Genomic DNA, 14085 nt, shown 5'->3' on the forward strand with positions numbered 1-14085 from the left:
GAATTAGGCTAATTTGCTGAATATTCTCTTTCCTCTATTACATTTAAATGAAGTAAGACACATTCCAGTTATAAGATATCCTTTCCATTTAATATTTCCTCCTCAAAATGCAGCTTGGATTTAGCAATTAATCAGTGATATCCTGCACAGTCCACAGATATCATGAACACTGAGATTAGACAATCCTCATTTTCCCCAAACAGCTAGGACAATCCAAGAAACTGAATTTACATAAACAATAAAAAGATTTTACACTGCAAGTTCATAAATTCCAACAGTTTCATGAAAGAAGATACTTGAGATGAGTTAAGAAGCTTTAACAACTCTACATAAAAGCAAGTACACTGGCTGAAAAAGCAGCAAGCATTCTGGAAATGACTAATGAAGTATTACAGCAGAATTCCGCTAGTGGATGCTTCAGCTTAAACTGTGTAGCTACACTGCAGCAACAGGATATCATAAATGCAGGAGTTATTCTTTGTGAATATGTGACAATATCAAGCTTCTGGGACTATCACACTATTAGAAATCCTGTTCACTGAGTCCTGATAGTGGCTTATTTGGTGTTTTCTGGCTTAGGAAGCAATAGATGCAGTCTGTCAAAGATAGGTAAACACAGAACCTGCTTTTGCACCTCAAACTGGCAGATGCTACAGCAGTCCTTCTAAAAGCATAGTGTGCATTTCCACTGCAGCTACCTGAGGTTGTATAACTCTTTCTCACTAGCTAGAAAATATTTACTAAAAAAACATGTGCAAGCAGTGTGGATCTGTTTGGTGGTGGTATCTATTTGAAGATAGGTCTCTCTCTGATTTTTTGAGGCAAAGCATATGAAGGATTTTCACTGAAAGGCTGTAAACACATTTGACTCTGGTTTCAGTCTCTTCTGTCTCATTTTGAGTTTGTTTATCAAAATGTATTTTGGCTGAAAGAAATCCAGAAACTTTTCCCAATAACTAGAATTCAATAACTTCATAATGCTAAGTCTTCATCTACACTAGGCTTAGCCTTACCATTACCATTCAGATGAGATAACTTAAACCTAAAGATTACCTGATAGATTAGTGGATCATAACAGATCAACTATGCCTTTGTCGCTGGAAAGACCATACATACTGATTTTCTGGTCCTCATGGCACAGTTAGAAGAAACAAGGACTTAATACATTTTCAAGTGGGGAAAACCTGAGACTGATGGAACATAATTATCATTTTGGCATTAACTCCATATAAGAGGCAAATTCAGGATATTCAGCACTGAGAAGGAAACGAAACTGGTTCTAAAAACCTCAAAATCTCATTCTCACTTCTGCTCTGATTTGTCACATCAATTTTAAAAGCAGTATCTGTATAATAAAGTTGATTTAAAAATATACTCAAAATGAAGTTGAAACCCAAGAATGATGGTGCTATACATTACTATCACATCTATCCTACAGAAATATCTTCCCTATATCATCCCTGTTATAAATGTACTCTACTTACTCTGTAGTTTATGTTGCTCTTTTCTTAAAGATTAAACATTCAAAAAGTTTTAAATGGGAAGAAGCAGGAAGGATTCAAGTTCACTTGTGAAGCAGAAATTTCTCTATTTTGTGGATAGAGAGACCTGTGGAACAAGTTCCTACAGGAATCAAGGATAAGCCTGTATGTTTTCTGAGGGACTATTCATGCATTTTACTAAACAAACTTTCAGAAGTGCTTAAATTCTCCAAAGATGAGGGCAAGACAAGCTATCAGAGAAGCTGAACTGCTTAATTGTCACAGAGTTGTTTTAAAAAAGATCTTTGTGTGCCTAACAATGAGAAACATTACAGACCAGATCTAAAGTAGTTACTAAAAAACTGCAATATCTAGAGTGATTTTTAAAACCAAGTATGAAGGGGATTTTATCTGCCATACCTGTGAAAAAACATCCGTATTTACCAAGTAAAGAACTCTGACTCAGACATGATTTGAAGCAAATTTAAGAACATTTATTATGGAAAGAGACCATAAATAACAATTTAATAGAAATCAACATTTTTTCAGCATGTCTAATTCTAAACTTTTTCCCTCATGTGAAAAATTAATCCATATACTAAGACAGAATTGAAACTATACACAAATCGGATTACTTTTTATAGAGCAACTTTCTCAAAAATAATGCTCTTATAAATTGACTATCACCTACTGTTTACTTAAGAAATAAATTTAGGGGAAAGTTATGGTCATTCAAAGCATTTAATTTTTTTTTTTGTTAGAATAGTATTGATCAAAAATCTCATTTTAATAAAATCTGAAAAATTAAAATATATTTTTGAGTGTAAATATATTACTGCCTCAACATTTTATTCTGTACAAATTCAGTTGTTACTTATGGCAACATAATTGGCTGGAAAGATGCCAGTTTTTCCTCCTATTCTTCCTTCCCACCAATCAAATTGGGAATTTGTTTTAGTTGTCACTGTGATTTTGTCTCCGGCTTTGAAAGTCAAGTCACCTGGCTGTTGTCCTTCAAATGAATAAAGTGCAGTCACTTCTACTGGATCACTCCGAGAGTTATCTGAAATTAAAGATATTAAATAAAAAGGAAATTACTAAAAGGAAATTACTAGTGTCAGCACATACACTAAGTTCTTAAGCAGAATATCCTTAAATGACAGTAGAAAAGGGTGACAAAGACACTAAAATAATCTATATGAGCATATAAACCACTGATGAAAAATCCCCTCCATTTCTGCTACATTCTTAGGTAAGAGAAATTTTAATTCCAGCCTAATAGTACAGTCTATTTAATAAAATTATACTCTGTACAAAATAAAGATCAGCCATTTTTCTGTATGCCTCGTACAGTCAGAGACAGTGGCAACAAAAGCGTGTGTTGAGGAAAGCATGAGTGTTTCCTGAACGACTCCTATCAGAGCCACTGCTCAGATTTGAGTTTTGTTTGTGTTCTTTGTGACAGCTTCTTCATAGAAAGTACAAAATTCAAAGGAGAAAATTTGATTTTTTAATCAAAACTCAGGATATAAAAATACAAAATATCCACAGCACTTCCCTTCTTGTTCCATAGGTTTTGCAGTACCTGGGATTTTGGTGTATCTCAGACGTTAAACAGAACACACAAAATGTGCCAGTGGAAGGAATAGATTACAGTTTGATGTACTGGAAATGACTTGGTTTGTATAGTAGTATTTTTGGCCACATATACAAATGGCTTTTATTTTCTTTACACCAATCTCTTACATAACTCTTGTCCTCAGCTGGGGTTGGAATCATGCCATGAGTCTTCTAAAATAGTTTTAAAATTATGAAAATCTTGGATACTATTATCCATCCTCTATTCCTGTAGAAAATTTTTAGCCAATATCTCAATGTTTATTACCACTGAACTTTTAATCTGAGTATCTTCAATTTAATAATAATTATGTTTTCTCTCAATTCCTTCAACTGTCTGAGTTACAGGAGGTAGTTGCATTAGATTAATGTTGATTTAGAAAACAGTTAAATCTCTCACATGAGTGAATCTAAAAGTGAAAAATGGAAGGTGCAATGGAAGATTAGTTAAGAGGAAATAATGTTTACACAGTCAGGTAGAGAGATTTCAGGATGTATTTCTCATATAGACATGATGGCTGCAAAAATGCTCAAGCATGCAAGATTAAAGGCTTTTAGCATTAGCTGCACCTTCTTGCTGTCAAAACTGCTGGAAAAGGGGAAATCCAAGCTCTCATTAGTCTACACATTGCAAGCGCAGAGCTAGAAAGGGTGGTGAGCGAAGCATTTATACAACGTTTAGAGTCTGTCTTCAACAACTGACAGACACAGATCTTTTCTTCTGGTTGCTTTTTTCATTTCAAAAGAAAGAGGAAAAATTCTTTTTCCTTAAGGCTCATAAACACAAACTGTAGCCAAAAGAGGACAGAGAAGAACAATGGACCACAAATGTACGCATAAACAGCACAGGGCTTTTTTCCCCAGCATCTGTCAATATATATGTTCATTCTACAGGCCAGTGCTTTCTCTTCATGATCTGAACTTTTAGCAATCATCAAAGAATAACACAAAATTATTTGGCCATGAGCTGGGAGAGATTTGATTGCAGAGAAGTCAAATGCTGTCTTTCTTGATCACACAATCTCTCTTGCTATCTATAGTCATGATGTAAAGCCACACAACACTATTTTTTTTGATGTGAAAATAAAACCATGATTATCAGGTCCATATCTCCATCAGTTACTCCTACCAAAAAAGGCAGCAATGCAGCTTTTCTAAATAGCTCTTTTACTGTCACGTCTGAAACCCTGATAGACTGAATATTTAGCAATTATATGAATTTCCTCCAAGAATTCAAACATTTGATACACTTGGGATGATATGATGTGCTCCCATGCACAGTGTGGTTTGAAGCTAGATATTTTGATTGAGGAAATTGCAGAAAAACCCACAAAAGCAAAAAAATCAACTTTTTACTCCTAGTATTAATTGAAGAATAGTCAGAAAATACTGTGGCCCTTTAGGTGGTATGGCATGAAAATAGTTATGACTCAGTTGCATATAAAAAGGAAGAAGGGTATGTTTTACCCCTGTGCCACATTCAGGCAGTACACACGGGTAAAAGTTCCTTTTATACATCACCGTGAATGCAACAAATTCCTATACTTTGAGTTCTTAAACCTATGTGTTTCCATCACCTAAATGAATAGTCACTCAAAGAGAACTGGAGTTACTATATAATTAAAACTTCCCCAAATATATATGGAAAAATTAGATATTTGACAGAGCAAAAGAGAAGACTAAAAGTGCTAAGTGATGTGAGAGCTTCTTCTCATTACATTCAGAAGAAGAGCTGTCAGGACCACTATGATATGCTGGACTCATAGCAATGGTAGTAACTAGTAGTTACCACCTCCATGGCTGAACCTGCAATAATACTGAAATTCCTCTTACACAAACTGCTGAGTATTCTGAAATTGGCTCTGTAAAAGTAGGAAGAAAAACGAAACGAGGCACAAATTAAAGCATGAAAAGGTGGGAAAAAAGATCCATGTGTGAGATAGCAAAGGGTAGGAAGTATATTCAATGCACCACAACCATGCCTCCAATTATTGTTTGCTCTATCATATGAACAAAATTGTTTTATGTGTTTCTCTTCCCATTTTCTGCCCTTGTACACGTGCATCTTTCCAAACACAGAGAAACCTCAAAGCATGACAGCTGAATATGAACACTCAGTTCTGTGTCCTTGCCCCATTTGCTCCCTGCAATCATTTAAAAGCATTTTTCAGCTTTATTCCTGTCAGCTCTTTCATAGCCATTTCTACTTAATTTTCCCTAGCAGTCTTTTCCTATACTATAGTTTTGTTTGCTTTTATTTCTCATAAATATTCCAATTTCTGTGCTTTTATTATGTAGTCTTGTAGCACAAAGCAGACAGAATGCATATTTCTTGCCTCCAGAGTTCAGCATCCCATGCTTCATACTTATATGGATCATCCTAACAATGAGGTATCTTAAATGCATGCACTATTATGAAACCTACTGCACAGACTATAACGAGGATCTATTTCATGTTCTCCTTTCCCAATTTCAGTTTTATATGAAAGGGTTTTAAATAAAATTGTTATATTCCACATGAAGATTGCTGAATGCATATACAGAAACCACATTTGCAGCTCACACAAGATGGTGCTACAGTGCTACATACAGCATATGATACTAAAATCATTGAGATTCATGAGTATGCACACTGCAAGAAAAACAAACTACATTGTAGAAAATCCTTATTTGTTATTGGTATTTGAATACACACACCACACTTCCACAAACACGGTGATCAAAACAGAAATATAGCAATTTTGGTCGAAGATCAATTAGCACAGTAGCCAACATATATATTCAATGCTCCAGCATACACAGGCATAGCATATGCTTGACAGCAAACTTCTCTGACCACAATATCCTTTCATTTTATTCATCTTTACATACCAAAATGATTTGAAGATTTTGTGAAGGAACACTGCTACAGATAAAAGACTTGGAGGGGTATAAGCTAGAGTGAATTTATGGCCTCTTGGATGTGCTACAATACAGCCCCAGAGTGAATGAAAGAGGAATAAAACTATTTTTAATTATGGCACATTTATCGCAGAACAAAAGCATTTTCTGTAAAGTCTCTGTAGAACAGATGCACTGTCTACACTTCTCTGACTCAGTTAAGAGGCCAGCTGGCATAGACTGGCCACACACATACCAGTAAACACTGACCAGAGAGAAAAGCCACATGCAAACTGCCTGCTGGTTTCTATACCGGAGTAACAACTGAACCACATCTTGGAATTATTTGTGAAAGTGGAAGGTGAGAATAATGCCAAGGCATTTTCTAACAACACAATCACATAACTAAATGAGTTACAGTGCTTGGGCCCATGCCTTCACACTGTTTAATTTACTAGTAAATAAAATAGCCACTATTCTAATGTGAGCTTATAAAATATTAGTAAAGCCATAGGCTGTTTCTAAGACTAGTTTTCAGAGAAGAACAGTCATTTGTAATCATTTTGGCTTAAGCTTATTAGACTTTCAAAACCCAAATCTGAGTTGGAACACAGAATAGTTGGAACACAGTTCAGCTGTGGGCCCCAAACTTAATTTTACTGGCAGAGATGCATATATCCCCCAGCCACCAAATGCCTGATGCTGAACAGCTTGCAGAAGATGTGCTGCTTTTGGCCATGGACACAGCAATAAAACTGAAGTAAGTTTCATGTACTTGAGGTTAGTGGCGAGATTGCTAAACGTGCACTTTGCAAGTTTCACTAATTGTCAGTAATTTGAGAACTAGCATGATTTTGTGGGTCATGTGTGCACTGATGTCATGGTTTAATGCCAAATGGTGACTAAGTACCACACACACCTGACTCCCTGCCCCCCCTCAGTGGGATGCGAAAGAGATCTGGAGGGCTATAAGTAAGAAAACCCATGGACTCATGGGTTGAGATAAGAACAGTTAAATAATTTAAATAAAATAATAATATTTTTTTAAAAAAATGTAATGAAAAGTAAAATAAAAAAGAAAGAGAGAGAAATAAAACCCAAGAAAAGCAGGTGGTGCAAATGAAGAGTAATTGCTCAGCACTAACAAAATGATGCTCAGACTGCTCCCAAGCAGTGGTCCCCCAGGCAGCTTTACCCCAAGTTTATATGCTGAGCATAACTTTGTGGGATATCCCTTAACCCAGCTGAGGTCAGCTGTCCAGCTGTGTCCCCCCCCCAGCCTCTTGTGCATCCCCAGCCCACTTGCTGACAGTGCAGCATGAGAAGCCATTGAGTCCTTGACTTAGGGTAACCCCTGCTCAGCAACAACTAAAACAGCAGCACATTATCGACTTTATTCTCATCCTAAATACAAAACACAACACTACTAGCTATTAACACTACCAGCTAAGAGGAAAATTAACTCTGCCCCAGACAAAACCAGGAAAAACTACATGATAGGAACTATAAGTGAACTAACATAACTTGCAGAAAAGGGCCCTGTGACTCAACTGTCACCACCAACAAGCCTTCTGATCAAGAGGACTGATCACTGCCACTGTGTTCTTGTTGCTGACTGTCCATATATTATGCACTCTTTGTTAAATATCTCCTTTGGTAAATGGACTGCCACAGAATGTTACAAGTCAGATGAGTCTCCAGCAACAGAGATGACAGAAGTTAGTGCAGGCACAAAAGCTCCACCAAAAAGCGCCAGCTTACTGAAAAGCTGTAATACAAGTCTCATTGTTTAAATGGAGACCGAGAAAAATAAGCAACCACATGGACCCTGTTGGTGCAGAAGTAAGATAAAACCAACAAACAGACAAAATGATGGAAAACAACTAACAGATTAGGCAGGTGAAAAAATCTGTGCTTTTGAAAATAAACATATCAAGTATCAGAAAGGTTTAGTAAACTAGTACACTGTTCAGAGGCATTGAAAGGATCAGGTATTGCTCATAGGTTTAGTATGAGAGATGTAAGCAGCAGTGAACAGACAAATATTGGTTCTTTACCCATTATGGGCTTTTGCTTGGAAAGGGCTAGTATTGAGTTTATATTCAGAGTTTAGGAAAGAATCCAAAGTAGGTTAAAGAACTAGGTCAATTACTGGGCCCCATTGCAAATCTGAATAAAAAATGATAGGAAATTTTAATGCCCACCTTAGAAAGTGGTATCTGCTAAGATACCACTGTGAGTGTAAATACTGAGTGTATACATTTATTGGTTACACTAAAATGCCTGAAGGATGTTTGCTCCAAATTGTCATATTAAAAAGGAAGACTGCCATCAGGTTCCAACCAAACTTGTTAAAGAGGAAGACAACCATTAGCTTAACTCAACAACTACAGATGAGGCAATGCAAAGAAGGCAAACAGTATCCCAGGTTGCATTAGGCAAAGTATTGACAACAGGTCAAGGGAGGTGATCTCCTTTACTCAGCACTGGTGTGGTCACACCTGGAGTGCACCTGCAAGCTTCTTAGTACAAGAGAAACAAGGACACGCAGGAAAAAATCCAGCAAAGGGCCATGTGGAACCTGAAGGGACTGGAGCATCTCTCTTATGTGGAAAGGCTGTGAGAGCCTAGGGAAGAAAAGGCTTATCTGTACCTATAAATATGAGAAGGAATGGTGAAAATAGGGTGGAGCCAGGCTCTTGCCAGTGATACCCAGTGACAGAGGCAATGGGTAGATACTGAAACACAGGAGGTGCTGTCTGAACATCACAAAACACTCTTTTGCTCTAAGAGTGACTGAATAGGTTGTCCAGAGAGGTGATAGAGTTTTCATCCAAAAAAAGCTGTCTAGACCCAGTCCTGCTTGAGCAAGGGTGTTGGACCAGATGATATCTAGAGGTCCTTTTCAACCTCAGCCATTCTGCAATTTGGTGAAAAAATTCAAAGAGACTTTTGAAATAAAGTTACCTGAAAGTATAAAAGCAGTACGAAAATTTGTATTGTAGGCAGTTTGGACTGGAACAGCTGTAATCAAAACCCAGTTTGATACCAATGGAAGTCACATTGTCAGCATCATCTGATGGTCAGGCCAGACAGAGCAGACTTCCTGTCAGACACTGACTAGCCTGTATCCAGCTGGGGGACTGCCAGCATGGAGCACTCCTAGTAGGAACCCACATCTCTCTGAGGATGCTTCCTGGCAGGGCCTTCTTGTCAACATATGGCTCAGTGTGTTGTAGGGAGTTGCACTGGCACACAAATCAGTTTAGTCTAGGACTGACAGAGTGACTAGGGTTACTGTTAAGACTTGGATCAGAGTTTAGTAAAATAAGGGGCTGAAGAGAAAGATTCATTGGTGGACAAGCAATACCAGAAATGAGGTGAGGCAGTAAATGGCCAGAGTAAGTATCTTACAGGTATGTCTGCATTTGCTGTGTTCCTCAACTGACAGATCTAGATCTAAGAACTAAAACATAACACTGGCTCCTTGCAAGACAAGTGAAAAATAGAAAAGAGAAAAAATTGTCTTATGGCTTATTCCCAGCTGTATGAGTTACTGCTTTACAGTCAAAGCTAGCTTTTAGGGTGGAACTAAAATAATAGTATGGAATCCAGACAGTAACAGTTAGTCAGCTTCTGCACTCAGTTACTAGGGGTCTTACAGTCCCTTCCTGCTTTATAATGCTTTCAAGAAACCTTGAAATGAAGGGTGGATCTGTCAGGGAGTGCTTTTGGTTCTGTTTGAGCTCAAGAAGCCTCAAGGTTTATTGAGCTATATTTCAGGTGGGATTTGAGTAGGGACTACAGAAACCAGAGAGATACATTTTCTGCTGGATGCAGCATATTATACATTAGAATATGAAAAGCAAGGGTGGGCAAAGGAAATGGCATGTAGTAAATTCTGAAGGCATCAGGGTAACTACTAATGACAGGGACAGCTTTCTGAAGTACTGTTAGGGCTCATGACAGGAGGAACTAAAGATCTAAAATTCTGACTTGGGGAATGCAGCAGCATTGGGCCATGATGATGCCTAAAGGCAGACAGAGAAATGGTTAAAGTTCAACTTCGAAGTAGGTAGGTGACCACTAAGTTAAACCTGTAATACTAACAAGACTGAGATGAAAGCTGGATCTGTCAGGGGGTGCTTTAGGTTCTGTCTGAGCTCAAAGACATACTTAACATGAGAGCCAGTGGAGGAATGTAAAAGATGAGCAAAATGATAGGGCAGGAAATTAACTTTGAAGCAAGAACTGAATCTAGATGAACGTAAAGAAATATTGAATTTGCAAAGGTCAAAGAGAAGGATGTTGCAATAATTGAATCATAATAGGACAAAAGTGGAGACAGAAAGAAAAGGCTGCATCTTTAAAATGGTATTCAGAGAACATCTATAGGCCTCATTGCTCCTATAGCGAAAGTGAGAACTTCTAAGAAATTCAAGTTGAAGAACATGTGAGCTCTGCAGGGGTCAGCAAGAGGAAGTTCCAGATTCTACTTGACAATTTTTATCTTGAATTCTTAATTAGTTGACAAAAGAATACCCGAGTAAAGGAGAAATAGAAATAGCTCTTTGCAGAAAATGTTATCTAGCAAATTAAAAGGGACAAAGGACAGCTAGCTGGGAAAACTTAGCATAAAAATAGACGGCTGAATAAGGAAGACTTCTCAGTGACACACTCAAAATATAGATGTAAAGGTAATTACAGACACAGCCCAGCAATAGAATTCAGGGATCACAAGTATTACCAAATAAAACAGAAGATGTATATTAATCTAGCAGGTTACATACAGAAGGATGGACTACAATTTCTAATATGTGGTTTTAAACAGGTCTGAGATAACCATGAATGAAGAAATCAGCAAATGAAAAATGGGAGGGAAAGGAGAGCAGAGAGCACTGAAGGAACTGGAAGCCATAGGAAGGTGAAGTACAAGAACAGGAGAAGCATTAGCAATGTAGTAGAGCCACTCTTGTAGCTGAAGGCTGAGCTAAATGTAAAATATGTGATGAAGCTATACAACACAGAGCTAAGGGGTCAAATCCATTTAGAAGAATCTTAATGAAGTTACAGAAACTAATAACAAAGATCAAGAAAATAAGGGAATATGTACATAATTTAAAGAAACTTAAATACAGAGAGACAGATTTTGAAAATGAGTGGATGTATTCCATATCCCAGAACTCTAAACCCAGAACCAAATTCGAATTCAACATAATACAGTACTGAACACAGTTATTACTCATTAGTTTGGTAATCATTAATCCACCAAAAAGTCATTGGTTCCATAAACTGCCTTAATATTAGTGGGTTTTTTAATATTAGTTATTTTGAGAGAAGCCTATGTGTACAATAATGGAACCTACTTGAAGGTTACAAAAAGAAAAAAAAAAAAAAGGAAACTAGCAAACAGAAGACTAGAGGGATGAAAAGTTTAGAGGGAAGATAAAGATGTCTTTGTGATTAGTGCCTTGATAAATACTAGATAGAAAGATGATAAAAAATACTAGCACATGATGTAAATGGTGCAGCTGTTTCAAAGAGACTAAGGAAACGAGCCTAAAATTTACGTGTTGATATTAATTTAGAAAATAATTAAGAACAGCATTAATCAGGTTGAAGTCAAAGCATTAATTATGTACTGGACCACTGATACAGAGAAAGAAACTGGATGGCACATTGTCTGATACAACGCTAATTCTGTGTTGCTCTTTTCTCTAAAGAATTATGAAGCTGAAACTACTAAAGCCTCAGTGATACAGCACATTTTTTCAAGAATGAGACAAATCCAACATCTTGGTTACGTATGATCAGTCATACTGGGGAGTATCTACCTTTTACTATATCTAAACTTACCCTCTTGGTTTTCATTATATTTTAAGTCTATTTCTGAACCATTATGTAGAAGAGCAGCTAAGAAAGAGATTTAATTTCTTACGTGAATTGCATCAGGGATAGTCAAAGAAACATTGGAAGGGAACTGAGAAGGAGGTGTGGCAGAAAGATGTAAGGTTTAGTGCTGGGTTTTTGAGGAAACCACTAATCATCCCAACATACCAGTTTCTTGAAAGCTGTTCAGTCCCTTAAAGTTAAGGATCTCACACCTTATCTCACTATTATATTTTGTAATTGCTGTAAAGAGTTTTAAAACAGGAAAGAATACTAGTTTTAAATTCAAAATATATGAATAAATAGTAGTCTTGATCATAAGTGTAATGAGTCACACTCTGAATTAGAACAAAGAAACAATTGAAGATACTTTGTTGATATTCTAAAACCAATCTAGAACCGTTGATAATCTAAAAGCAGTTGCTTCAGTATCTGAAAGCATACATGCATGCAACTAAATGTGTCTCCTTAGAAACAAAGTAATGGAAACTACTTCATTTATTTTGTAACACTCAAATTTGCACAGAACACCTCTGGAAACACAGAAAAAGATACTCTCATATGTAAAGAAATAAAGTTACAAAAGTACAGAATTGTACATTTATTACTACATGCACATATTAAAAGAGTAATCTTTTTTTACAACTAATTTTTCTACTCATGATTTTAGAAAGCAATCAAAATGATGAAAACTGCAACTGAAAACAGTATTCTGTTATTGAAATAGAAAATATATAGTTTGCAATGGATGTGACTACCAGTTTGAATATCTCCTCCAATTTAAAAACCTCTTGCATATATTATGTAAATCTTTTATGAAAAAGGACTGAGTCATTTGCTTCCTGGAATGTAAACAAAGAAAGAAAAATTTCAAAGTCATGAAATATTGAAACAACACTACCTCAAAATGTCCCCTTTATGACCACATGCAGTAATAAGAACATGACAGACACAGAATCTCATTCCATATGACTTTTTGAAAACTGGCATCCTGGAGAGTAAGACAGCATTAAGTTCACTGGATATGTATATTTTTAATATTTTATGGATGCAGAAGTTTAATGCAATCATGTCCATGTTCTCATGATATCTGAATTTGGAGGCTTTACCATTTGTAAGTAGTTTCTAACAAATTTAGGTAATGTCAGCTTTGGCTCAAAGTTGCAGCTCAGAGCCACAAAGGTGATATTGAACTCAGGGTCACAGCTAGGAGGCACAAAAGTTAAGTCAAATTACTGAGATATGCAAGTTACAATGTCACGATGAGCAGAAATAAACCACATTATAATGTTGAGATTCACTTACTGGGTCCTTATTGGGCAATGTCTATTCTCAGGCTTTATCATTCACTATGTCTAAAGGCCTACATAGGCCTAAAACAGCAGCATCTTGGCAAAGTGGTAAATGATCTGTTTAAAAACTTACGAAGAAAATGAAGCAAGGAAAGTCAGAGAAAGGTTGAAAGAAAGTGCCATATGAATTACTACACAGAGAATAAGAGGGCAGTAAATTAAAAGATTTCATGGCTTTTTTCTCATGAAGACAAAACATCAGCCAGTGAGGGCTGGGGAAAATGGAGTAAAGAAGAACCAGTGTAGTGTATTATACACTGCGGCTCTGAAGAAATTAACTTTTCAATTCCTATATGGAAACAAAGTATTACACATACTAATGGCTATTAGAAAAATCTTCAAGCAACTTCCATTTAGAAAGAAAAATAATAGCCTAACTATATCCTAAATACTAAAAGTCATGAAAATAATTTCAGTTCTTGAATCACACCAGTATACAGATGAGCTCTTTTCTCTACCCAGTATGCTCATTTTCCATATTCTTAGCTCTCATCTCTCATCTTTTAGCTTAAGAAAAAAGGGGTTTATCTCAACTTCTAGAGCAGAACAGATGTATACTTTCTTACAAATTTAATTTTAGTTGCTTCTGGACAAATAACAAACCCAGTGTTTGTTCAGCCTTACAAGTGAAATCTCAAATGTCCTATTCAAATTAAACTATTAATTTCCTTAATGGTCTTTTAAATTTTGTTTTTTAAGTGTAGACTCACCTCAAAAAACCCTCAGCATACACAAAACAACAACCTCAGATCTCACTGAACAGATGTTTGGGAAGGCCTAAATATGCACAGTAGATTTGACATTTTATATCTACAGGTACTAATCTTCTATAATCAGATATATTCTGTACAGATACTTGAAGTATT

General features: G+C 36.4%; 1 protein-coding gene across 1 annotated transcript in view; it reads right to left on the reverse strand.

The window, feature by feature from the left end:
- Window positions 1–2276: 2276 nt before the first annotated feature.
- Window positions 2277–14085, reverse strand: part of SH3YL1 (SH3 and SYLF domain containing 1) — a gene marked incomplete at its 5' end in the record, with an annotated part of 46666 nt that continues 34857 nt past the window's right edge. Inside the window, one exon of the mRNA XM_082276772.1 lies at window positions 2277–2544. Within this exon, the coding sequence (XP_082132898.1) occupies window positions 2345–2544 (200 nt within the window). The remainder of the gene's footprint in view (window positions 2545–14085) is intronic.

Source organism: Coloeus monedula, assembly GCF_965178545.1.
Source record: "Coloeus monedula genome assembly, chromosome: 2".
Taxonomy (NCBI): Eukaryota; Metazoa; Chordata; class Aves; order Passeriformes; family Corvidae; genus Coloeus; species Coloeus monedula.